A 27,495-nucleotide genomic window follows, 5' to 3' on the forward strand; every position below is an offset into this window, starting at 1 on the left:
AATAGGAGACATGTTAAAGTAGCAATAGCTGTGTGTGGAATGCCAGGATGCTGGCAGGAGTCCACTCCTCTGGGAAGCAGAGCCTTTTGGGCAGTCTACCCTGGGCACAGTGCCACAATGTTCCTATGTGAAGGAGAAGCCAGCACTGGAATCCCTGAGATGGATGTATAAGAAGGGTCATTTCCAAGATGTAGAGACCCAAAAATGGAAAGGATGCACTATTGGCCCCAAGACACATTCTCACTCCAGAGCTTAAAAAGACAGAGTTTAGCTATTACCAACAGATAAATATAATTACTTATAGGAAGAAAAAAGTCAAGCTGCTCCAAGTTTCCCATGTTTCTAACTTTGTGAAATTATTTCTTTTGTCCATCCATCCATCTTGCTTTCTACCTATAAACATACTAGTTATCTGGAATTAAATTCACCATGTGTTAACAATGTTCACTCTGCATGGAAGGATTTTTGAAGATCTGTATGATTTATTCCTTTTAATATTTTTTCCTGGGTGTTTTCATATTGTTTGTTAAACAATGATGATGGAAAAATTTAAGAATCTTTTCTGTTGGGGTGAATGAATTTTCTGTTCACAGACACAATTTTATCTATATTCTTCAAGAGCAGAAAACAGAGGGAATACATGAAAAATAATTTTAGAAGATACAGTTTTTAGTCAGGAAAATAACAGCAAAAGGGTCAAAGGTTAGTTAGAATGTGACTGCTGTAGCAGTAAGGCATATTTAAGCTTGACCAGTGGCCATTTGCTATGGTAACTGCTGATCTCAATACTCAACGACTTGCAATAATTGGTAACTATTTCTTGTTTATGAGGCTGAGTTTACCATTGCATCTGCTCAGCTGGGCTCTGCTGGGCTCCACTGGGCTCTGCTGTGAGGGTACTTGTATCTTCTCTTTCCAAATCTCCGGGGTGTGGGGTGTGGAAAACACTTAGGCCACAGGTAAACATGAAAGGGCAGGCCATGCATTAATGAGTCTGGACCAAATACTGACCTTGATCCCATACTGTCATTTCTCATTTGGTCATTACCCATTTAACTTGCCCTTTGGTGCATGAGACCAATTGTAAGCTGACTCCTTTTTCTTCTTCTCCTCTTCTTTTTGAAGCACAGTCTCCATATGTAACCCTGGCTGACCTAGAACTCACTATGTAGATGTACTGTCTATTTTTTTTGTCAACTCGATGCAAGCTAGAATCATCTAGGAAGAGGTAACCTCAATTGAGAAAATACACCTCTATAAGGTTTGCCTGCAGGGAAGTCTGTTGCAACATTTTTTTGATTAATGACTGATGTGAGAGGGCTAAGTCCACTGTGAGTGCTACCACCCTTAGGAAGGTGGTCTTGAGTTGTATAAGAGTAGGCTGAGAGAGCCACAGAGAGCAAGTCAGTAAGCAGCACCCCTCCATGGCCTCTGCTTCATTTGCTGCCTTCAGAGTTCCCCTTGGGTTTTGTCCTGACTTCCTGTCATGAAGGACTGACTGTAAGCTGTAAGATGAAGTAACCCTTTTCTGCCCAAGTTGCTTTTGAACACACTATTTATCGTAGGGATGGAAACCCTACTAGGTTAGAGACCACAATGGCCTCTAACTTACAGAGATCTACATGCCTCTCTCTCCTGAGAGCTGGCATTAAAGCAGCCTTACACCCAACTCTTAATGAACCTTGGTCCAGTTTGGAATGTTTCAGTTCAGAATAAATTGCTAAATGACAGCAATCAGTTCTGAATACCAAGGTGTGCCAATACATTCCCCTTTCATGTGCCTCCCTAATGTGTCAGTACTTCTTTCTTTAAAAACAAAAAAAATTAATTATTATGTATACAGTGTTCTGCCTGCACATATGTTTGTAGACCAAAAGAGGGCACCAGATCTCATTACAAATGGTTGTGAACCACCCTGTGGTTGCTGGGAATTGAACTCAGGACCTCTCTGGAAGAGCCAGTGCTCTTAACTGCTGAGCCATCTCTTCAGCCCCCTTTTTCCTTTTCTTAAAAATGTATTTTAGCTGGGCCTGGTAGCACATGCCCTTAATTTCAGCAGTCAAGATTCAGAGGCAGGTAGATCTCTGTGATTCAAGGCCAGCTTGCTCTATATAATGAGTTCCAGACCAATCAGGGCTATATAGTTATATTATCTCACAAAAATATATTTAATTTTATTCATTATTACTTTCTTCCTCCCTCCCTCCCTCCCTCCCTCTCCCTCTCTCTCTCTCTCTCTCTCTCTCTCTTCCTGTGTGTGTGTGTGTGTGTGTGTGTGTGTGTGTGTGTGTACATGCCATTGGGCCTTAGTAATTCTTCTATCACTGTGACAGACACATTACCAAAGCAACTTATAAAAGAAAGCATTTAATTAGCATACTGTTCCAGAGGGCTAGAATCCTTGATATTGTAGCAAGGCCATCCCATTGACATACCTCTTCCAAGGAAGTCACACTCCCTAATCCTTCTCCAACAGTTTTACCAATTGGGAACCAAATATTCTAACATATTTGCCTATGGGGGACATTCACATTCAAACTACCACACATGGCTTATATGTGGAGGTCACAGGATAACATTGTGAGGTTGGTTCTCTTTTTCCATCTTTATGTAGGTTCTGAGGATCAAACTCAGGTCACTTGAGCAGCAAGTGCTTTTACCTCTGGAGCCGTCTTATGGACCCTTTTGCTTCTTTCTTCACTTGTCCTTTTCAGAGGAAAAACTTTTCTTGAGAGATATTCAAGTATCTAAACTGTTCAAGCTTCTTGCTTTCCATGAGACTGTTCACATGACACTGGAAACAAATGTAGTTCATACAATGAGTTTCATGATTCTGTTGGTAATCAGTTAATCCACTGTGACCTCGCTTATACTCTAGCATGATCTCTTGTAAATTCAGCTTTTCAGGAAGACTCCTTCATGTGTGAGTTCAGAAGCAATAGCAGAGGAGGTGATAAGAATAAGGAGAGCTGGGAATGGTGTGTATTTGATGATTTTATCAGAGGTATTATTTTCTATATGAACATCTTATGGATGAAGCCACTGCAGTGTGCAACCAGAGTTCCATTTGTCCAGGCTGTTCTGGAACTTGTCATCTAGTCTAGGGTGGCCTCAAACTTGATACTCCCATCTCAGAATCCTGAGTGTGAGGTTTAGATCTTCTTTACCACATCCAGCAAGATAAGCTTAAATTAGTTTCCTGTGGGTGTGACAAGTGGCCACAGACATGGCAGTTTAGAACAATGGAAATCTATTCTCTCCAGTTCTGGAGGCTGAAGCCGAAGCCAGCACTATTGCACCAAGCGCTTGCCCTCCACCACCACATTTCTACTCCCTCTTCTGCACGTGTCTGCTCACTTTGTCTCATGAGGACACACCTACATGTACTTTTGGGGTGGATTCCGTTGATCTAGGCTAGTTTCTTTACCTCCAAATCCTTAATACGCAAAGTTTCTTGTTCTACAGCTGCTCTCAAATAATCACTCAGAGGCATAATATTAATTACAAATGATCGGATGATAGCTCAGCCTTGTCACTACCTAACTCTTATATTTAAATTAACCCATATTTCTTATCTATGCTTTGCCACATGGTTCATGGCTTGTTACCTCATTTTCTACATGTCCTGCTTCCTTGGTGGCTGGCTGGTACTCCTGACTCTGCCCTTCTTTTCTTCCCATCATTCTCCTAGTTTGATTGTCCCACCTATAATTCCTGTCTGGCTACCAGCTGATAAGCTTTTTATTAAACCAATCTGAGTGACATATCTTCACAGTGTACAAAAGGATTATTCCACAGCACTTAATTGAAGATCTTCTTTTGCATGTAAGGTCATTGTCACAGGTCCTAGGGATCAGGACACAGAAGCCTCTGAGGAAGCATTTTCCCTTTCCTAAGGCTGAACTGCAGATAATTTGGGGGAGCTGCCTTTCTCTGCATGAATCTCTAACTTGGTCGACTCTGTGCTCATTGGTACTCATTAGCAATCTGGCTTTCACGCTTTTGCTCATGATGAATCTGATTGGAAGGCTCTCCTTCAATCAGTCCACTTTCCTAAATTCTGCTTTGCTCACATTTTCAAAAACTCAAGTGGGCATACTATCCATTATTCATCACCCGATAAAACAAGTTTTAGAGGACATGTTGTATTTGTGCACTTTGCCCTCCTAGCTAGATTTCAGGACACTTGGGAGTCGAGATTGTCTTAATACATCTTGTATCACAGAGACTCTGCACTGTTTCTCAGAAAAACTTCAATGTTAGAGGTGTTACTAGAATAAGAAACATTTATAAACACCAGCAGCTGGTCTTATGCTGGAAGAGGAACAGGCATTAGCTCCAGGCCAGCTGTTAGGTATCTTACAAACATTTCCTATCCTCAACAGATTTTCAAGGCATCGTTATTTATTGTCTTGTTTATTTAGAATGGCCTCATTTCTTCTTTGATGAATGACTCCCTCCCTATCATAGGCATGGCTCAGTATATTCTGAGGCTCAGGCAAGTAGATTGTTTTCTAGAAACCTGGATCTTAGATTGGCTATCTGAAAAGGGAAGACATTGCATCAGCTGATGGGCATGTCTAGAAAGAAAGCTTCTCCACACCGCTTTTGGTTCTTTGAGACAGGGTTTCTCTGTGCAACAGCCCTGGCTATCCTGGAACTCATTTTCTAGATTAAGCTGGCCTCAAACTCACAGAGATCCTCCTGCCTCTGCCTCCTGAGTGCTGGAATTAAAGGTGTACACCACCATACCCAGCTAGAGGAAAGTCTCTTAAGTAGATCTTGACTTGCTGAGTGTCTGGCTATGTGGCCTTCAGTGCTGGAGTCACTCTTTGCTCTCTCATTGAACTCTTCCTGTTGATTATTCAAAGCTAGATTCTAGCATTTACTGTGGTAGGGCCCTGGTCAGTTTCAGAGAACATGCTGTAAGCCCGAGAGCCCTGAAGGCAGGATGGGTGTTTGCAATACTTTGCAGTTCTGAGTTGATGGAAGGCACTTGAATTTCCAATCGGCAAGTGCAGACCACAGTGCTCAGATATGAAGTCAGTCAATCAAGTTAGCATCCGCGTTGTCTCATGTTAGCATCATGTGTGTATGCCAGAGCCACAGACATGTATCCAATAGACACACAGTGGGGAGGAAGGAGAGGAAACAACACTCTTTTAAAAGATGTTAGTAATTAAATGCAAGAGTCAGACATACTCAGATCTTTGAAGTTTTCAAAGAATAGGATGAACCTATTGTCTATATCAACATGAAAAAATAACTCATTTCTAGCCAGATGTGGTAGCACACACCTGTAATCCTAGTATTCAGGAGGCTGAGGTAGGAGAAAGCCCCTATGAAAAAGAGAGAAAATGTGTGTGTGAGTGTGTGTGTGTATGAGTGTGTGTGTGTGTGTGTGTGTGTGTGTGTGTGAGAGAGAGAGAGAGAGAGAGAGAGAGAGAGAGAGAGAGAGAGAGAGAGAGGAGTTGCTTCTGTGTCAATGGCATATGAGAAAAGAGTGCTATGAGTCCTTCCAATTAAAGCAGAGACATCTGGGACTGTGCAGGGACTGGCAGATGTCCAATTCTGAAGTTCTGAACAAGCAGCGTTTTTCCTCCTCAATGAATCCGAAATTTCCCTCCTGGAACTAGTTAGCATTTTCCCCATTGCCCAACACTTCTGTGTTCTCCACTGACAACCATTTTATGTGATGATTCAGTGTGAAAAAAAAATCCAGGAGTTATCCTGAAAATTATAGGAATCAATACATTTTACAAAATGGAATGTGATTGTAGGGCTAGATTTTTGAAAATGTTTGACATAGGAACAGAAGCTGGAAGTTTAGGTCCAGCAAATTTGGTTGATTATGATGTACTTACTGATGGCCTCAGCATGCACTAGGATTCTGGTGCAAGCCTTGGATGCCGGGTGCAAAGCCTGGACCAGATGCTGGCTCAGGCTACACAGTGACAAGGGCTAGAAGTCTCTTGGCATGGCAGAGGAGCAGGGACTCGGGAGACAGAACTGCTGAGTTCAGCCCATCTAGTATGTTTCCACGGGGCCTGGAATCTTTTCAAGGCAATTTGCTAACTGCTCCCTCCTGGCTGAGAATACCACAGGAGACTCTCTCATGCCTGTTGTGTCCACAGAGGCCTGGGTGGTAGTGATTCTCTGCCAGAAGCAAATCCAGTGCGCTTATCACATCAGGCAGAGATCCAAGTGTAAGTAACAGATCTCAGAGGTGACTAATTCACACAGCTCTGACTGTGGTTCATCACGGATGCACAAGAGTGAAGGCAGTGTGCATTCCATTAAGCTGTCACATTCCACTCTCACCAACTCCACAGCTAACCAACAGCAGCCTGAGGCAAGCCACCACATGCAGTAGTTAGTGGCCACATCCACATGGATATTGAAAGGCCCAGAGTTCCTTGGTGGAAGATGAGGCCAGGCTCCTCGAAAAATGGAGGTATAGTGTCATCACATACAGAGACTGTGGACATTTCCTCACTTCCCAAGGAGCTGTGTGTTCCAGGTCTTTTAGAAACCACTGGAAATTGGCTTTGAGCAAAACCGGAGCACGTTTGGGTACCTATCCTTTCTGCCAAGAGCAGCTTACTGGGGTCTAGTGCATCTGTTGCTGGACCCAGTAGGACCCTCAGTTCATCTTGGAGGTGGTACCTAAGTTTCTGGAGGCATCATTGGTATCCATTGCCCAGGGTCTCCACACTGGATCCCTGAGCCATGGAGAAATAATGACCTTAGTGGAAAGGACCAGGTAGATGAACTGGGAGTCCCTTCCCCTAACACACTACAACTATGATGAAAACTGCAATCCTGGAATTTGCACCATTACCAAAGACCAAGAAGTGGATGTGGTTATTCTTACCATGCCCCTGATCTGTCTTTGGCTTTGGACAGGAAAACTATGACAATAACCAATGACTGACCAATAGTGAATACTGTGGTGATTTCAGTCTGGTTGGTATTTCAGAGAAGATCACCTTGAAGCAAGTTAAAATATCTCTTGCAGTTGCAGCTGCTGGTTTCTCATGAAATCTGAGGTTAAGTAACATGACCTACTCTCTTACTACAGGTCATGTCAAGTATCTGATTCTGAGTCTTCAGTGACCTTGACTGGGTTCGGCAAACCTTTTCTGTAAAGAGTTTCGTGGTAAATATCTTTGCTCCCTAGGCCATAAGATATCTGAAGCAGCTATTCAACTTTACTACTGACACAGGAACACAGCCTCAGCTCTAACAGAGGCAGGCTACAGTCTACCCAGTTCTGGTCTTTACCGTCATACTGCATAGGACATGATGTTAATCCCTATGGTGATGATACTGTGCAGATGGGACCCAGGAATGTGATAGGTGCCCAGTGGCAGAGGGTGAGAGAGATATTCTGAAGAAATACAGGGCACACCATCAGGTGAAATTTTGGGGGAGGGGTTAGAAATTATTGGTTACCTTTGTGTCCTTGTGAGCATAATATCTAACAGAGACAATTTATGCTGTAAAGGGAGGAATGATTTATTTTGGCTCAGGGTTTCAAAAGGTTAAGTTTATCATGGTGGGGCAAATTAGTCGATATGATGGTGGCCAGGAAGAAGAGAAAAGGGAAGGTTGGTGCTTAGCTGCCTCCCTACACAGCATATGTGTGTATAGAGGGTGACAGTCCCTGGGGAGTGGTACTGCCCATATTCAGATAAATCTTTCCCCTCAGTTAATCCTTCCTGAAAATGTCCTCCTGGACACTCTCAGAAGTGAGCCTCATTGATCTCTTCAAGGCGATTTTCAATCCCAAAAGCAAGGCCCAGTGGCTCACTGACTCATGCCTATAATCACAGCCCTTGGGAGGCAAAGTGGATGAACTGCCAGGAGTTCAAGGCCAGCCTGAGCTATAGCATGAGCCCTGCTCTCAAAAAAAAAAAAAAAAAATCAAGCAAAACAAAACCTGAACAGGCATGCAATCAAGTTAATAACGAAGACTAAACATCATAATAATCTAGAAAGAGAAGCTCAAGTTTTTCATCTTTGCCTCCTACCACAGAGTGAGGCATGATTTCCATCCAGTGAGCTTCATGTCATAGGTTAAGATCTTGCTTTGAGCAACTTGCTGGACTCTGAGACACAGCACTGGAGGCATGGCTGGTGTTTATGACCATGCTCACAGGGGTTTCTCCACCACCTGGGAGCACAAGTCTCCCTGTCTGGTGATGGCCATCAGAGGATGGTGTTGTAATTGCCTAGAGAGATGAGTATCCTGTGAGCCAGGCTCCTGAAGGACTGTGGAAAGAGCTACACATCACATAGTCGCCAGGTCTCCTCCAAAGCTGAGTGACAATTTACCTCATTCCGACACTGAGAGCTACCCTCAGAGTTTCTGATACAACCCTACCATCTAGTCAGACAATTGTCCTATGAATTTAACAGCAGAAACCAGCTTACTTTTTTATATGTGTGGTGAAAGGGCCAAGTAAGAGCCAGCAGAGGAAAAATTGACAGGATCAATAATATTGTAAAACAAAAAACAAAACAAAACAAAACAACAAAAAAACCACTTCTCTTGGATTCATGAAAATAGATGCCATGCTGGTTAGTGTCTGCCAGCTTGACACAAACTAGAGTCACCTGGGAAGAGAAAACATGAGTTGAGGAACTGCCTCCTGCAGATCGGCATGTAGGAGCTCTGTGGGGCCATCTTCTTGATGAATAATTGACATGGGAGGGTCCAGCCCTGTGTGGGCAGTACCATCCCTGGACAGGTGCTCCCAGGTTGTATAAGAAAGAACACTGAGCTGGTCTGGAGAGATGGCTCAGAGGTCCTGAGTTCAATTTCCAGCAACCACATGGTGGCTCACAACCATCTATAATGAGATCTGGTGCCCTCTTCTGTCCTGCAGGGATACATACAGACAGAATACTATATATGCAATAAATAAATAAATCTTAAAATTAAAATAAGTCAGTAGATTTAAAAAAAGGGGGGGGGGAAGAAAGAAAGAACACTGAACAAGCCATGGCATTGTATGACAAGAATTTTCTTGGGGAGACACTACATATATATCTACTCTCGCTAGACAGTGAGCTCAGTACAGACCAAAGCACAGATACCACCGAAGTCCAATTTGGTGAACCAATGAGTTTCTTTGAGTTTACTTACAGGAATGTGGGCTATGGGTTACTTATGGGTGCATAAGTGACTCAAAGACAGCTGTATCATCAGAGCCCACCTCAGCATGGGTGACAGCTCACAATGCAGGGAACCTGGAGTGTACTGCACACTCTTGAATATTATTAAGGACCAGCCTTAATAATCTTCTTCCCAGGGGTTCAGAAGAGAGGTTACAAATGGCAAGAATTATTTTTGGGAAATTAATCTAAGTACACCAAGCTCTTTGTCTACTTTATTCCTCTGGGATAACATCCTATCTACACAGCTTCAGTTCTGTTCTAGTGCCTAGCTCCTTTCTTGCCTGATTTCCCTCTACCTTTATCTGCTGTCCCCTCTAAGTTCTATCTTAATTCTCTCATCTTAATTCTGCCTCATCTAGGTTCTTTTCATCTCATTCTTACCCATCTAGTACTTCCTCATCTTCCATCTCGTCCTCAAGTTCTCTAGTCAAAATCCTCCTTATCCCTCTCAGTTCTCTGTCCTCAAGTTCTCTAGAGTATTCAGTTATAAACCCAAGCAATAGCAATCATCCCCCTTCAGCCAGGTCACCAGGCTTGACTCTCTATAGGGTCATAAAGACAGGTAAGAATTTTCTTCAGGCAGTGACTGTCTGGCTTTCTTTTACAACCCTAAAAAGGAGTGATTAAAGGAAGAGGTCAACAGAGAGGTATACTAATATCAGTTAGTATATAAAAAGGGGGGGGGAATTATGTGTTCAATCTATATTCCTAGAAGTGGTTAGGTAAAACATTAGAAGTCTATACTGTTAGTATAAATACCACCAAAGCTGTATAAGAAAGGAGGGTCTCAGCTTAAATGGCACAAGAAATAAAGCTGTCCTCCTGACCTAGGAGACAGGTGTTGTTTCCATAAGGGTGCTACCTTAGTTCAGGAGATCATTTGGCCTTGGATGCTTGATAGGTATTTTAGATAAATACACTGTTAGGAGTTCTTGGAAGCACACATAGCGTACAAGAAAATTATTGTAGGAATCGACTAATATATATATACAAAAGCAAAAATATCACCAAGACTTCTTAAGCCATGGCTTGACCTTCAGAAAAGTCCTTGACCTTTCCAAGTAGTAGCTTTTGTCATAGTAGCTGGACTCCATACATTTTCCTGTGGCTTACAGCAGCACAGCCTGCAGGCAGCTCAACAGTTTAGAGAGTACCCTTTCCAAGTGATTCAGCTATTCCCTTTTACCTCTTTCATTGGAAATAGATTCTTTTCTATTACAATATATCCTGATTATAGTTACCCCTCCCTCTACTACTCCCAGTACCTCCCCTCCCCTTTGGGTCCACTCTCCTTCTGTTTCTCATTAGAAAAGAATAGGCTTCTAAGAGATACCAACCAAATATGACAAAATAAAATATAGTAAGATAAAGAAAAAAATCACACCAATTCTGGACAAGACAACCCAACAGAAGGAAAAGAGTCCTAAGAGCAGGCACAAGAATCAGAGACCCACTTGTTCTCACACTCAGGAGTCCCATAAAAATACTAAACCGAAAGTTACAATGTGTATGCAGAAGACCTGGTGCAGACCCATATAGGTCCTGTGCATCTTGCTTTACTCTCTTTGAGTTCATATGAGCCTTGCTTAGTTGACTCAGAGGGCCCTGTTTTCTTGGTGTTTTACATCCCTTCTGGCTCTTACACTTCTGCCTCCTCTTCTGTTGGAGACCCTGAGCTCTGAGGGGAGAGATCTGATAGAGACTCCCATTTAGCCTTTCCTGTCACATAATGTCTAGCTGTAGGTCTCTGCACCCGCTCCTATCTGCTGCCAGAGGAAGCCTCTCTGATGACGACTGAATAACACACCGATCTATGAGTATAGCAGAATATCATTAGGTGACTCAGATGTTCTAAATCTCTTCCAGGCAGCCTGGCTGGTCTCTGCTTCTTCCAGGCAGCTCGTCTGGTCTAAAGAGTCTTTGCAGCTCAGCTTGTCTGAGAGTGACTTTCAGCAGCCTTTATTGTTTACTCTTAGAAGGGAGAGTATCTGATCAGTTTTAGGGACTCACTGAAGTTTTTTGAGTTGTTTGCCTTCTGGCTTAAGAAGCTTCTCTGAAGTATTAAATGTTTCCATCTCAGGAAACAAAAACCAAATACATCAGCAATAAGCTAGTAAGTGGCATTCTTCCATGGCCTCTGCTTCAGTTCCTGCCCTGGTTTCCACTGATGATAGACTGTCACTTTTTGCGTTTTCTAACCCACTAAGTCCATGTGACACTGCCCCCTGGAACGTTGCCTGACATGGCTGGCTTGATCTTGTACATGCCTTGTGTAGGCAACTACAGTTGCAGCGTGTTCGAGAGTGTGATGGCTGTGTCATCCCCAGAAGACAGCCTTTCTTAGCACTCTTCTCCACCTTCTGGCTCTTCCATTCTTCCTGCTTCCTCTTCCTTGATGCTGTTGATGGGGTTGAGCGTGTAGCAGTCACTTATTCTGGGCAAGTTGAACAGTTATGATTCTGCATTAACTGCTGCATACTGCAGAAAAAAGCTTCTGTGACCAAGGTTGAGAACTGTACTATCGACATAAACATAAATATTTAGAAGGCACTTTGACAATATGTCCATTTAGCAAAACAACATTAATAGGTTCTCTGCTGGGGCTTATGACTTCCTGAGTCCATGTACTTTTGACTATGTTTACAATGTCAGTCATGAATTCTCTCTTGAGGAGCAGGCTTCAAATTTGATAGAAAGTGGTTGGTTACCCCTATAATATTCATGCCACTTTTGTACCAGTGACCATGTCTTGCCTGGAAGGTCAGTATTGTGGTAATCAGTATTCACTGCTGGCTAAGACCACTGATACCTTTTCTACGAGCACTATGAAAGCTAGAGAGCAGGGGGGACACTTTCAGCTTGATTTTCCAATGTTCTGCAGCCAAAGGTGTTGTATCTTCAGCAATAAAGTCCAACTATCTGGTTATGGTAGGCAATCAACAGCAATCATATCCAGCTTTTTTTTTTTTTTTAAATATAGGCACTGGGTATTTGGGCTCAGGTCTTCGTATCTGCATAGCAAGTACACTGACCCACAGAGTCATTTCCCCAGCTCCTGGGTAATCTAAGTACGCTTCATGGCTTTGTAGGATTGTCTCAAGGAGAAAACACCATAATTTTCTTTTCTCAGTGCCTATTGTTTTGCAGTTAACGGTGCTTCTCATGAAGGTTACCCACAGGACAGAAGATCTGAGGGCTCACTTTCCATAAGTCTCACCATAAGTGGCTCTTTGGGATCACTGATATTACTGGCAAGCCTCTGAGGTCAAGAGCTATTTCATTAATTGAAATAATTATGATATCTTTTTTACTCTGTAGATTCCCTCGATTTTCCCTTTTGGCATTAGTCATTATAACTAATATTCATATCACATTTGATGTAACCTCTGTCAGTTCTTGAAATAAAATTTGTGCAGCAATGAATTTAACCAAAAATGCACAAAGCTGACTGCAGAGAGCATTTATTACAATGTCAGTAAGGTGAGTCAGTCACTTGTCAGGGACTTACTGAATGTCCCAAATAGAACTATTCTGGGCAGTCAACATTGCACAAATACAGAGCTTACAGATTTAGACATGGAACTTATGCTAATGGGGCAACTGTATAAGATATGTCATAATGGAGTTTCTGATGACAGACAGGCAACAAGGGTTATAGTTTTGATTGGCATTTATTTTTATGTGCTCAGGGTCAAATGCAGAGCTCTTCATATGTTAAGTATGAATTCTCCACCACAGAGATGCTGTGATTTATTATTGTTTTAAATTATGTCCATGTTCATATGTTCTCTCACACTCATGTGCATGCAGGATGCCTGTGAAGGTGAGAAGTGTTGGATTCCTCTGGAGCTGGAGTTACTGGTAGTTGTGAACCTGATGTGGGTGCCGGGAACTGAACTCGGGTCCCCTACAAGAGCAGAATACTTTCTTACCTGCTGAGCCCACTGCTATCATTTGTAAAGACAGATCTCTGAGAGTGACTGGAGCTCCCAGAAAGGACTTCATGGAAAAACAACTGCACTTGAAAGGGTTGAGATGATAGATAAGAGAGAGGGCGTTTTTGACTAAGGCTGGCGCCCCTTCTTCTCTCCTTAGGGAACAGTACGTTGATCTCTTCAGAAGTACTGGGGTGAGGTGGACTCTGCAGGGCAGGGAGGGCCCCAGAATGCTGCCTGCTTAGCTGGGCTCTGAGGACATCATGGGAGAAGCTTGGCAGAAGCAGAATGGCCCATGATCGTAGTCCTCTGAAGTGTCAAAAGCGAGTCTGAAATGTTGAGACACTGGATTTGTTAGAAGTCAAGTGTTTGCTCGTCATGTCTGCTTCTTGATTGAGGGCTATGTGCAGAAACTGGCCTTGAAATAAAAGTAGTCCAGTGATGAGTCCCATGTAGAATTTGAAAAAGTACGTTTAAAGTTTGCAGTAACTGAATCAGATTTTCCTCCCATGTCTTCCTCCCCCCTCCCTCCCTCCCTCCCTCCCTCCCTCCCTTCCTTCCTTCCTTGCATTTGGATGGACTTAGTGTGTTGCACAGGCTGGTCTTGAACTCCTGGACCCAGACATCCTCTTCCCTGAGTCTCCCTAGTAGATGGGACTACATGCAAGTGCCACTGTGTCCAGCCTTAAAATATCTTGATTAAGACTTTCTTAATTCAGTTTCTTTTACTCAGATTTTTGTCTTCATAATTTTCATAATGTTTTATATTATACAGCACATATAGTCTTGTTGGAGACAAATTGAAAATAGAAACAAAATCCTATGACCAACTTCCAAACAGAACCATTTTTTTTTTTTTTTTTTTTTTTTTTTGGTTTTCATTTTTGGTTTTTTGAGACAGGGTTTCTCCGTGTGGCCCTGGCTGTCCTGGAACTTATTCTGTAGACCAGGCTGCCCTCGAACTCACAGAGATCTGCCTGCCTATTCCTCCCGAGTGCTGGGATTAGAGGTGTGTGCCACTGTGCTAGGCCCTATTTAACTGGCTTTCAATGGTATTACACAAGAATAACATGTTAACCAAGATACAGTAAAATTATTAAGATGAAGTTCATAATGATCATTTTATGTTTTGCATCTTTGAGTAGACATACCTAGTTTAATTATCTCTTTATGTTTAGTTGATGTCCACTTTCCCCTGTTGTGATTAGAATTGTCATCTGGGATGCTACTGGCATTCTGCTATGCAGACAGATTTTACATCCATCTGTTTCTGTAAGTGATATTTATGTATATGTTTATATGCTGCATACTTGGCACATACTCATTAACTCTCTGGAAGGTCATAGGTGGATCCTGAAGTTATCACAGCCCTCAGACTAGTCACTTCTGCTGTAGGAAGCCTCTTTGACTTTGGTGTGTTTTACAAATATCACTTCCTGTAATTTGTTTTGTTTTGAGATGGGTTCTCTTTGTAGCTCAGGCTGGCCCGGAACTCACTGTGTAGCTGGCCTTGAATTTATGATATCTTTTGCCCACCCCCCTGCGTGGGATTACATGTGTGCAACAGTACTTATTACCCATCAGTCTAATCTATGATGTTATATGAAAAGGTTGGCATCACTGCAGTGATACAGTGACAGCCTTCAACTTCTGTTACTGGCTATTGAAGCTAAGATGTTTTTATAATTGAATTTTAGTTAATTCTTTTTATTAGTGTCTGTGTGTGGGCTGCCACTCTGAGCGTGTAGATGTCAGAAGACAACTTTGGAGTCAGTTCTCTGTTTCTACCTGTATGTGAGCTCTTCGGAATGGTCTCAGGTCAGTAGGTTTAAACAGCATGTACCCTTACCTGCTGAGTCATATCATGAGGCCTGGTTTTAATTAGGAAATGCATGCACCTAATAAGATGTTGCAAATGGGTATGGGGCTCACAGCCTATAATCTCAGCTACTGGGAACACTGAGGCAGGAGGATGGCAAGTTCAAAGCCAGCCTGGACAACTTAGCTAGCCCGTCTCAAAATATAGTTTTAAAAAGAGGTGGGGTCGTAGCTTAGTGGCAGAGTCCTTGACTAGTAGCAGGCACCTGGATTCAATCCCAGTGTTACAGACAAGCAAAGAGAAACAAAACTGTAAGAATCTTACAGAAAAGTGGTAATGCATTCCCTGTAACTGCAGGTTTTCTGTTCCTCTCCACAACTTTGACAATTATACAGTTTGCATATTTTCTAAGAGATTTATGGGGGCCCAAAAGGCATGCATACAAGTGTGTACAGGAACTAGCAGAGCTAACTGGAAGGAAGGCCCATTGGGACATTGTGGGTGGCCAGCTTCACACACCCGTGGCTTTCCCACACTGAACTGCGTTCTGTTTCCATCTAGTGATGTGACTGAGACGGTGCAGAGTGACTTCACTGTTTTCAGTGGTGCTTTACACTAACCGCTTTCTACCGATGGATCTTTTCTTTGTTCCCAGTCGCAATCATAAACAACAAACAGCCTACCCAGATTGAATTTAAATGTGGCATGAATGCCACTCAGGAGATTGCTGGAAAAACAGTATATGCATATAAAGTTCACATCCGTGTTATTAAATTTCCTTCCAGAAAGCCAGGTGTGATGGCACAGGTCTGAAATCCCAGCTTTGGGGGACCAAGTGGGGATGAAGGGTGAGCCTGAGACAGGAGGATCACCAGAAGTTCAAGATCAGCTTGGGATACAAACAACAATGACAAACATAAAAACAAAAATCCCTGTCAGAGGTTTGCAGCTTTTGTCCCCACCAACAATGTGTATGATGGCATTTCTCAAACCCAGACTAACTTGATAAATCTTTTATCAGCTGCAAAGATGAGAAACAAATCTCACTGATTTGATTTGCATTCAATCCAATATTGAATTTTAAGCTTTGGACATTTTAAATCAAGTTTCTCTCTATAGCCAATTTGTGAACAGACACAGATCCTACTGGACAGCAAGGAAGCCAAGAGATGTGTCTAATTCTTTGTTCTGAAGCAATTTGAGGAAGAGATATTTAGTAACAGCAACAACACTCTAAGAACCATCCTATCTGGAGAGTCTTACAGAAAGAATACTTTGGATTTGCGCTTCTGTGTATGGTTAAGTGCTGTGCTCCGGTAGTATGCTGCTGTATGTAGTGAGGGAACCTCAATGCAGTAGGGTCTGCGCTGTAAGAATGGAACCAAACCTCACTGTAGGAAAGACGGGTATCTTTTTTTGTTTTGTTTTTAGAAGACAGCATCTCATATAGCTAAGCCCAGGTTAATCTTGAGCTTCTGATCCTCCGGTCTCCATCTCCTGATTGCATGGGTCATTTACTTATTTATTCTTTTTTAGAGAAAATGATAGAAATGAAAGTATATGCCATGGGGCATGCTCTATTGGCACATTATTAAGACCCCCAATATCCATTATTTATTTTGAAGAACTCACAAGCAAGGGCAGGACTATGTACGTTTGCGCATAGATCCTCAAATTAGGCCACCAAATGTTCAACAGGGGACTTTGAATCATACAGGAGATACTGTAAAGCCAGAGAAAAATAGACACCCTTATCCTGAAAGGGGAGGGTAGATCCCGATGGCCCCTCCCCTTGCAACATATAAGAAAACTATATTATAGCAAGAAAATAATATATACCTCTCCCCTCTCCAGGCCCTGTTGGATCCTAGCGTCTTTTATGGGGCTTTGCATGTTATAAAGTAAGGAGCAAGGAAGAGCCTGAAGACGAGGCAACACTAGAGTCCCACCCACCCCTTCCCAATCTATGGGGGAGGTCGCTCTGCGTACCGCTTTTGTGCGGGCTTTCCTGGACCTAGTCCTGGGCAGTTGGGGGTTGCATCCCCGATGTGGGATCCACCGCAGGCCGTGCTGCGTGCTCAGGGACCGCTGGATCTCCCTGGCTCCGATTCCTCCGTCCCCACCTGCTCGGCATCCCCCTCCCCGGTGCTGCGGCTGGCGCGCGCCCCGCCTGACGCTGCAGCTGGGCCGGCGACTCGCCATTGGATTAAAAATAGCAGCGCCCGCCCGCCTGCCCGCCCGCCCGCCCGCCCGCCCGGGCAGGGGCCGAGCCTCCCCAGCTGGAGCCGATCCCCAACCAGAGCGGATCTCCAGCCTCTGCGCCCTGGGCCCGCTCTCCCGCTGCGCCGCGCTTCTTCCCAGGCCCGCTGCGCTCTGCGGCCATGCAGCGCCGGGGAGCCCTGTTCAGCGTGCCTGGCGGCGGCAGGAAGATGGCTACAGGGGACTTGGGCGAGCTACTGGTGCCGCACATGCCCACGATCCGCGTGCCCAGGTCGGGGGACCGCGTTTACAAGAACGAGTGCTCCTTCTCCTATGACTCCCCGGTAAGGAAGATCCCCGGCGTGGTCGCGCAGCCGGAGGCCTAGGAACTGGGTGGCGCGCCGGGCAGGGGACCAGATGAGTTGCGGGCCGGGGACCCTGTTCTCCTCCTGCTGCTTCTCCTCCTGGCTCAGGGTTTGGCTCTCCGGCACCAAGTGAGCGCCCCCGGGCTGCGGCGGCCGAAGACAAGGTCCTCTGGGGCCTTCGTTCCGCTAGCCTGCGGCTAGGCTGCCAGGGCTCCGGGTCATCAGCATCCCGCCCACAGCTCCAGCACCGAGAAAGGCAAAGAAGAGTTAGTCCAGGGTTCGGAGCTGCTTTTCCGGGTGACAGAGGGCGGGGACGTGGTAGGTGAGAGTCCCCTAGCCCGCGGCGCGCACAGCCAGTCTCTAGTCTAGAAGCTTTTCCTTGCCCAGGGTTTGCCGCTGCGGGACAAAGCTGATGGCCTCTGAGCTCGCCTCCTCCTACTTCCCATCCCATTCCTTTCTGGCCATTGTCAGGTCCGGGTGGTCCACTAGGGCAGCAGAAATAAGGGGCCTATCGCTAGCTTATGATGGCTCTCCAAAGCCTTACTCAAATCCTTCCTTTCTAAGTGAGTCACTGGGCTGACGTGCGCTATGTGAATTATTAAAAGTTCACTCCTGAATCGTGACCCCGCTGGAGGAGGGGAAGTTAAAAGGCATCCTGGCCTTCCACCAGGGAGGCTGGTGGACGTTTCCAATCCGGTGGGTTGTGAGGTTGTGAAAGCCTGCGAAGCAGAAGCAGGGGGAAATGCCCCTTTCACTAGTCAAAATGGGTTCAAAGTGACTCAGCTGTCTGGCGGTTATCTGCCTTTTTGAGGACCAGGCTATTTTTATCCCTCCACTTTGGATCTCATATGTCACCCAGCAGATCTTGGGGCATCGCGAGGTGGATGTGCTGGAGAGGCAGGTTTCACAGAAGTTGTCCGGAATATTTTATTCTTAGAATATAGAGAGTTATGGGGGGTGGGGTGGGTGGAGGGAGACCACCAAATGAGAGGCAAAATTTCAGAAGTTTCCTTTTATTTACTTACTTATTTATTTATTTATTTATTTATTTATTTATTTATTTATTTATTTATTTATATTTAAGCCTGTGGGTTGATTTGGGGTGGTTGCGATCCTTATTTTGTTTGGTATACATCGGAGTTCTTGGTGGTGATCCTTATTTTGTTCGGCATACATTGGCGTTCTAGTGTTATTATCTTCTCTGGGACTGTTTGTTTTTTTCTGTTATGGTATTCCACATTATTTGGGTATCACATTTACCTAAATTGTTTGTTATTTTCATATCTTTTAAAAAGACCCAGATAGAGTGGAGTGAAAGATTACATTTAATAGCATATTTTGACCATATTACCCACAGTGACTGTCACTGCATCTTGTTACCTCCAACACTATTGGAAAGACTGTTTTTCAGGTTGTGTGGACCCTGTGGGTAGGTGATATTAAAAACTCTTCAAGAGTGGAGCCTGCCTAGCGTCTGGCCTAACTCCTCTGGACATGTAAAATGGCATTCTCCAAGGTGGAGGGGTTGCTTTTCAAGCCCTGCTCATAGACTGTTACTGCTGGGCAGGTGTGAGAAATAGCCAATTGTTTTAACTGGTTTCCACGGATTGGAAGGAACTGGAACTTTCTGTGTGCCAGAGAGCGCTCTAGAGGTTTCTTGTCCATGTGAGCAATGATTTCAGAGACTGGGACCATTTGCAGGCTCTGAATCATCCTGTTTCGTTATCTGTATTTCAGGGAAAATGACGAGGGTTTATAACTTGTTAATTTGGGGCAGGGTGCCTGATAATGTGAAGTCTTTTTGTGTGGCACTTGAACAGCTCATTGAGAATCCAGTGTTTTTTCAGCACTTGACTTTACCAGCTCATACATGTGATAAACACAGTTGGATGGTGCCCAACATGGCAGCATTTTCATTCATAAGTGCTGTGGGGCTTCCAGAGAAAGGTCGAAAACAGTTATGTTTGGGTGGGTATGAGGGAAGACATCTTCCTTTCCGGTAAATTTGAAAAGGCTCATAGCTAAAGATAGAAGATAAAGGAGGTGGGCATTCCAAGCGAGGGGCAAAGGTGCGAACTCTTGTTCGCCTGTAATGCTCTGGAAAACAAAAAGACTGATTTGGCCAAGTGTGGTGGTTTTCTGGTTGCTAAGATAAGAATCTCTCACAGGAGTAGCCATTGAGAGGCAAGGTTTATGTTGGTTTGCTGTGCAGTTGGTGTTAGAAGGCATGGCATGGTGGAACAGCTAGGGCCACTCAAGGAAGCAGAGGGCTCAGGCCAACGTGAGAAGCAGATAGAAAAGCCCCCAGTGACCTGTTTCTCTAGGGAGACTCCACCAAAAGTTCTGCCACCCTACCCCTTCACAGTACCACCACCTGGGAGAGTAACATGTGACTTCAGAACCGAGAAGGGTACTTGGTTTTATCTATCTATCTATCTATCTATCTATCTATCTATCTATCTATCTATCTATCTTCTATTCCTTCCTTTCTCTCCTCCCTCTCCCTCCCTCCCTCTCTCTCTCCCTCTCTCCCTCCCCCCCCCCCCCCCTCTTCCTTTTGGTGCTGGGTTTGAATTCAAGGCTTTGTACATGCTAACCTCTTACTCTATCCTGATCTTGGGTTTAAGTTTTTATATGTGTTAGACAAGCACTGTGCCAGTGAGTTATATCTCTAGTTTTCTTTTTATAATTTGAAATGGGGTCTCAGTTGAGACAACTTACTCAAACTTACTCTGAACCCTGGGCTGAGCTTGAACTTTGGATTTTTCCACCTCAACCTCCTAAATAGCTGAGATTACAGGCCTGTGCTATCAACCCCAGCTTAGAAAGCTACTTTTACATTTATTTTTAAAAGGAAGTATTAATTAATGTGTGTTTGTGTGCATTTTTTTATGTTTGTGTGGTGTTTGTATTTGTGTGTGTGTGAGATGCACCCACATGACTTGTTTTTTTGGTTTTTGGTGGTGTTTTTTTTTTTTTTTTTCCAAGACAGGGTTTCTCTGTGTAGCTTTGGAGTCTATCCTGGATCTCCCTCTGTAGACCAGGCTGGCCTTGAACTCACAGAGATCTGCCTGGCTCCGCCTCCCAAGTGCTGGGATTAAAGGCGTGCGCCACCACCACCTGGCTCATGGCTTGCTTGTTGAGGACAGAGAACACTGTGCAGACACAAAATGAGCCTGTTTTCTCTCCCCATCACTTGAGTTTTGGGGACTGAATGGAGGTCCTCAGGTTTAGTGGCAAGCACCTTTGTCTGCTGAGCCATATCGCCGCCTCTTGAAAAGCTACTTTTAGGTGACACGATTTCATGTGTTTTGACTATGAAATATCCCTTGCAGGTTCATGTGTTAGGGGCTTAGTTTAGGATAGTGCTATTTTTGGGGAGCTGGAAAACATTAGGACATTAGATCTAGCAGAGGAAGAGGGTTACTAGGGGTGGGTCTTTGGTGGAGGCCTTGTCCTTGGTCCCTTCCTGGCTCTCTGTTCCTGCCTGCTGGGACTCAGGAAGCAGCACCTCCACCACACCTATACCACTGTGGGGTCTCTGTTCTAGTGCAGGAGGCCACATGATCATGAGCAAGGTAAGTAGTGATGCCTCCCATGGAATACAGTGATGTATAGTGGGGCTAGAGGAAGACAGCGATTCCAAGAGTTTGTATCATCGAGGTATCAGAACCTAGGCACAGTCATAAGAACTTTGTAGGATGTGGTGTTTTGGACAGTGTAAAAGTCATTCTTGTACTTTGCTTTTCTTTCCCTCCTTGTAGAGCAGGGGTTCTCAACCTGTGGGTCTTGACTCCCACAAGGTGGGGGTGCGGGTGGGGGAGGGGGAGTGGGAGTTGTTGCACATCAGATATCCTGCAACTCAGATATTTACTTTACGATTCAAAACGGTAGCAAAATTACAGTTATGAAGTAGCAGTGAGAATAATTTTGTGGTTGAGGGTCACCACCACATGAGGAACTGTATTAAAGGGCCGCAGCATCAGGAAGGTTGAGAACCAGTGCTCTAGAGTTTAGCAGAGAACAGATGTTAAAGATGAGTTTGTTTTCTCCCACCTCTGAGGCTTTGCCCAGATCTGGCCTCTGGCTCCCAGTACGTTCAGTTCATCTCTCCTTGACTTGGTTGTCTATGAAGTCGGTGATGTCCTTCCTAGCAGAGCTGGGTGTCAGATGCTGTGTTGCAAGTTCCGTGAGGTGAAGGTGGGGATGGTGATGGTTCCCGCAGCTAGTCAGTTCCTTCAGGAGCCCAACGTGGCTCTTTGGGGTTCAGTCATTCTCCACACTGTGCGCACTGTTCTCTCCTGTTTGCAGCTCTTGTGAGGCCACTCTATGGCTTTTTACTCTGCAACACTCATTTCCTTGTCTAATATTACCGTCCCTGGTGATCAAGGCTCATCCACCTCTGACTCCATCCTGCCCCGAGTGCCTACGCTGCACAGTCTGTGTTGTACGCAGGCTTCTGCACTTAGGTCTTGTCTCTCCCATTCTGCCTTTCTTTCTCTTTATTTTATCCCTTTAATTCCTATTTTTGAATCATTTACGGGATGTGGAATCTTGGGCGGAGCAGGAGGTTCTGTTCAGGGCACTCCACTTTCTGATCGCAGAGTGAGCCTCTTGTTGTCTCACTGTCCTTTTTTGTTGTTATGAAAGAACCCATGACAGAAGCCACGGTTTGGCTTAGGGTTGAGGGTGCAGTCCATCCTGGCAGGGAAGCCGTGGTGGTAAGAGTTCAAGGAAGCTAGTCACTGCATCCACAGCAGGAGACAGGGATATGAACGCTGGTGTTGAGTTGCTTTCCCCATTTTTATTCAGTCTAGAACCCCAGCCCATGGCATAGTGTCTCCCAACACAATCAACCCATCCTAGAAACCCCCTCAACAACATGGCCAGAGGTTTGTCTCCTGGGTGACTGTCAAGTTGACAATCGATGTTGGCGATCACACTGGCCTTGGATTGCTGAAGACGAGGAGGCTGAGGCAAAGCCTCAGAACAGGCAGCTCACGTCGGAAAGCTGTCTCAGGAAAGGACAAGGGACAGTGACGAGGAGCAAGAAAAGCCCTGGCTTCCACAGCCTGCAGCAAGTCCCAGGGAGGGAGCTGTGGAATGCACTTCCAGCCCTCACTTGATGTGAGAAGGGGGAGAGAGTATTTATCTTCTGGCTCCCAGCCCCATCCCCCTGCTGGCTGAATGCTGATCCAGGACACACCCTCACTTTCCAACTCAGCATTTGTTCTGGAAGGCCTCCTCTGTGCCCAGGCTTCCAGGAGCAGCCAGCTGAGAAGAGCCACTCAGTAGCTCACAGGGCTGCCCTGTGTGCCCAGGGGATGAGAGAGCCTGAGGACTGTCCCAGGACCTCTTACCTCCCTTCCAGTAACAGGACTGTGTGAAGAAGGAACTTCTCTCTCATTTCCCAAGTTTCTTAGATGGTGACATCATGGTTGGTTGTCTATCTTCCCAGATTCCGGTGAAGGGCCTGGTAGTCATGACCGACTTACTTGTGGGAAAAAGTCACATTAGGGGTTTGGTAAATCTTCCTGAACTTGTCCATCACGTGTCACTGGTACACCTGCTGCTGCGTCAGGTGCCATCAACAGCAACAGTACCTCCCACAGGCTTAACCTGTTCTCGGTGATGGCAGCACCAACACACCCTGGAACTGTTAGAAACCGGAGTTTATGCATCCTAACCCAGATCTTCTGAAACAGAAATGTCATGGGAGACTAGTTATTTGTGTTTTAAAAACAGTTTTCTAAGGGCTAGGGGGATGGCTCAGTCGTGAAATACTTGCCATGCAAGTGTGAGAACCTGAGTTTGGATCCCCAGACCTCATGTAAAAAGCTGGGCATGGGGGTAAGTGCCATAATCCCACTGCTAGGGACACTGGAGGATCCCAGGGGCTTGCTAGGAACCCAGTCTAGCTGACTTGTTCAGCTCCAGGCTCAGTGAGAGACCTTGCCTCAAAAGATAAGGTGTGGAGCGATTGAGGAAGACATCTAACATTAACCTTTGACCTCTCTGTGCGTACACAATACCCACATACCCCCCCACACAAACACATGCGCACACACATAGACACACATGAATGCATACCCATGTACATGAACACAGGTGAACACACAAACATGCACACATTCTGGCACACAAACACATACTTACACACAAACACAAACACACACAGACAGATAATTTTTAACCAGATGTATTTTATTGGACAATATTATTTCTACATAATAATGAGTTTCATTATGACATGTTCATGCATGTATATAATGAATTTTGATCATATTCACCCATTGCTCGAATGCCCCCTCCAGGCCCTGCTGATCTCCTCCCTCTCCTCAACTGGTCACCTTGTACTTTCATATTCTACCATTCTGTTTCTCCCTTTGCTGTTTTGACTGTTCTTACTTTATGTAATGTGTGTGTGCACGTGCACGTGTATGTGAGTTTGTGAGCGTGTGTGTGTGTGTGTGTGTGTGTGTGTGTGTGTATGTATGTATGTATGTATGTTGTTTTTCATTTAGATGTCTTTATCCACGCTGCAGCACATGTCAGGATTATTTTTACTTTTAAAGGCTGAATAGTATTCCATCTCATAAACAGATACTCGCTTTCTTCCGTATTTGTTCATAGGCTTTGGAGTGCTTCTCTTTGTGGCTCTGTGATTTGTTCTGCTGCAAACACAGCATCTCTTTCTTTCTCTCCTGTTATCCCACTCTGTCAGTCACCAGATCTGAAGCAGCCTCCTCTCTCCCTTACACGCTAAGGCTCAAGCCCTCATCAGCTCTTGCTGGGCCCTTGCAGAAGCTTCTTAACAAGTGCCCTCCCCTCCTGTCTTGCATACTGCCCTCTGTAACCTTTCTAGAATGCCCGTTTCATATCATTTCCTTCCCAGAACTCCCCAGTGCTGCTCTTCAGATGGCTGTACCTCAGCTCCTCTGTTGTAGAATATTATTTTAAGATGTGTTACATTTGTTTATGGCATGGAACATTTGTTTAATGATGCAAAGATGTGTTGTTTTCTTTTGTATTGCATTTGTTTAACTGTGGAGGCCCACAGAGGCTATCTAGTGAGACCTTACTCAGGGTCAGAGAATCTGAGCTCGCTTTACCCAGCAGGGCTGCATAATGGGATGATTTGGCCTGGAGGGTAGTTACCAGGTGTTTGGAACGGTCTACACTTGGCTGTACATTGTGCGTATTATAAAAAGCCCTCTGGATAAAGCTCTAGGTGACTGGGTATTGACTCAGGGCACGCCTGAAGCTATCCTGTGTCTCTGTCTTTCTTATTGTCTCTTTCTATCTTTCTACCTATTATTTCCTCATTCCTCTCTCCTCCAACCAAGAACCTTTCGAAAGGTGGGCAGGTAGGAGCTGGACTCTGATGGACTCCCACATATGGTGCCTGAACAGGGACTTAGAGACAGAGGATAAAGAAAAAGAACAACGTGGGTTAAGTGGCATGCTCAGAATTAATTAATTGAGGCAATGATATTCTTTTCTTTGAGAGTAATATTGTAAATATAAAGCAAGTAGTTAGAGTTAGGCTGCAGCAAGTATCTCTCTCTGTCTCTGTTTCTCTCTCTATGTCTATTTACTAAGTTAGGTTTAAAGTTGTAAAAAACGGTTTGGTGAAGGTTGAGACACATAGACTTTAGGTCTAGGGATACAGTGAAGGTTTAATAGAAACGTAGTGTAAAGTAAGTTTTCCCCTGCACGGGATCTGAGATGCAGAAAGCAGCATAAGGGACTGAGCAGCTATTGTGGACTTTGCAAATTTGAGAGCGGCTTCAGAAGCCCCCACCTCAAGCCGCAGCAGCAGAAGCAGTAAGAGCAGTGGCTGCCCCAGCCAGGCATTGGTAGCTGAGATCTGTGGGGTATCATCGCAGCGCAGGCAGCAGATGCTGAGAGCCAGTGCAAGCAGTGGGGTTCTGCATGCCTTCTGCCATGAACAAGCCTCGGAGAGGAGAATGCAGTTGGCCAGTGGACTGACATGGTTTGAGGCTATGCCCAACATTGACAAGCTGAGCAGAGATGCTGTGGGGGAGGCAAATGGCAGGCAGCAGTAGGGGCTTGGAGAACAGCAGAAGCTTTGGACTCCAGCAGCCAGAGCAGGTCTGTCAGCAGGCAGCTGGAGGGCAAGTGCATGGTGGCTGCTCAAGAGACAGAACCTTCATTCAGAGAGGGACGCCTGTGGCGTGCACATCAGGAGGGCCAGGGAGCAGGCACCTCTGAGTTTGAGTGCATTCTAAGGACACTGGGGGCACTTCCGAAGGGTGGAATCATGGTAGATGTAGTGCTGCGGACACAGGGGAGATTGTTGGCTGACAGAATTCCCGAGTGAGACATGCTGGAACTCAGGGCAGCCCCAGCTCCCAGCAACAGGGTGTGGCTGAAGCCATGGAGCTGCCCTAAGGGTGGTTGATATTCAGCCATGCAAGCAAGGCAGCGCCAGAGTATGCAAGGTCATCAGCAAAGCAGTTAACAGAGCTGGGATGTAGCAGCTGTGAATGGCCAAGGCTGGGTTTCCTCCCAGACCCAAGGTGCTGAATGAGAGACATAGCTCATAGCAGTAGAGCAGCAACTTGAGCCATACAGTGCTGAGGCACAAGAGAGCCCTCAGGGCCTCAGGACTCAGGGGATCTGGACAGGTGGGCCGGTGATGGGAGGCACAGATGGACTGCTGTGGAGGAGTTTGTGACAAAGGTGTTCACTGCTATATGGTAGTCAAGGACTAAGCCTGTAAAAGCTGAATGGACAGAGTCAGCAGGCAGAAATATGCAGCTTCTGTTTGTGAAGAAGCCTGCAGCTGCTCAGTTACTGTGACAGCCACCTTCGCCTTGGGGCAAATTGCCTAGTGGAAGGTGACCTGTGTAAAATGCTGCTGGAACTGGGAGCAAAGTTTTAGAGACTCTGATTTGAACTGAGTTGTTGCAAGCAAAAGAACTGCAACAAGTTTTGGTTGTGGGACTTTCTGTATTATGAGCTTTGCTTCAGGTTCATTTTGACTTGAAACGCTATACAAAGACTTCAGGGCCACTGATGAGCCAGGCCCTGATTTTGAGCATTCAATAGAACATTAAGACTGGTATCAGAACTTACTTTTTGAACTTTTCAGACTAGAGATGAACAGGAGTGATTCAATTGCAATGGGACAGTTTTGAATTCACTTACACATATAGACTCTATTATGACTTATGAACTGTTTAGTGTATGCATATATGCTTTATTAACTGTGGTAACTCACAAACTGTTTGTGTAAAAACGGAACTGTTTGTGTAGAAATAGGGAAATTTGTTTTTTATACCTAGACTCAAGACGCAACTTAAAAAATTATAAAGAAAAGGGGGAGTTAATATTCCTCAGTCTCTTTAATTACACAAAATACTTTCTTGTCCCTTGAATGGATTAATGTTAACTTGTATTAATGTACCTCATATTTGTTAGCAAAAAGTGTAAATAGTTCTATTAAGAGATTGCTTTTGGATATTTGCTAAAGTTTATGAAGTGTAAATAGTTCTATAGAGAGTTTGCTCTTGGATGTACATTTGTAAGCATTGTAATTATGTATAGTAATATTCATGATAGAATTATGGTGTTAACCTGTTAATGTTAATGATGATGCTAAGGAGTCCTTAGATTTGATGTGGTTATATCAGGAGTTTACTGATTTATTTGATACAGTTGCATCAGGAGTTTATTGATTTTAAAAATGGGCTTGGTGTAGCTAAGATGGCTGTAGTCATCTTAGACCCATTCAAAAAGGCCATTCCATTTTTATCATCCTTTACTCCTTTACTAGGAGGTATAGCAGTCATAAGGAGCAGGGATATTGCTATAATTATTCCAGCTACTTGCAAGCTCTTATTGGAAAGTTGATTCAGAGCTTCATAGAGTTAAGCTCTGTACCCTCACTTGAAAACTTTATATTATTAAGAAGAGGGAACTGTGGAGATCCACAGAGGCTATCTAGTGAGACCTTACTGAGGGTCAG

At 44.6% G+C, this 27,495-nt stretch overlaps 1 protein-coding gene across 3 annotated transcripts in view; it reads left to right on the forward strand.

Annotated features, from left to right (window-relative positions):
* The first annotated feature begins 17,205 nt into the window (after positions 1–17,205).
* The window catches only part of Usp13 (ubiquitin specific peptidase 13), a 113,834-nt gene continuing 103,544 nt past the window's right edge, over positions 17,206–27,495 (forward strand). For 2 of the 3 annotated variants that reach the window (XM_036189956.1, XM_036189957.1), the window contains exon 1: positions 17,206–17,480. In XM_036189956.1, coding sequence (XP_036045849.1) covers positions 17,319–17,480 — 162 coding nt within the window. In that variant the 5' untranslated portion in view covers positions 17,206–17,318. Of the gene's footprint in view, positions 17,481–17,527; positions 17,820–27,495 lie in introns of those variants that run through there. The other variant, XM_036189958.1, reaches the window with a different exon arrangement.

This window comes from Onychomys torridus, chromosome 6 (assembly GCF_903995425.1).
Source record: "Onychomys torridus chromosome 6, mOncTor1.1, whole genome shotgun sequence".
NCBI lineage: Eukaryota > Metazoa > Chordata > Mammalia > Rodentia > Cricetidae > Onychomys > Onychomys torridus.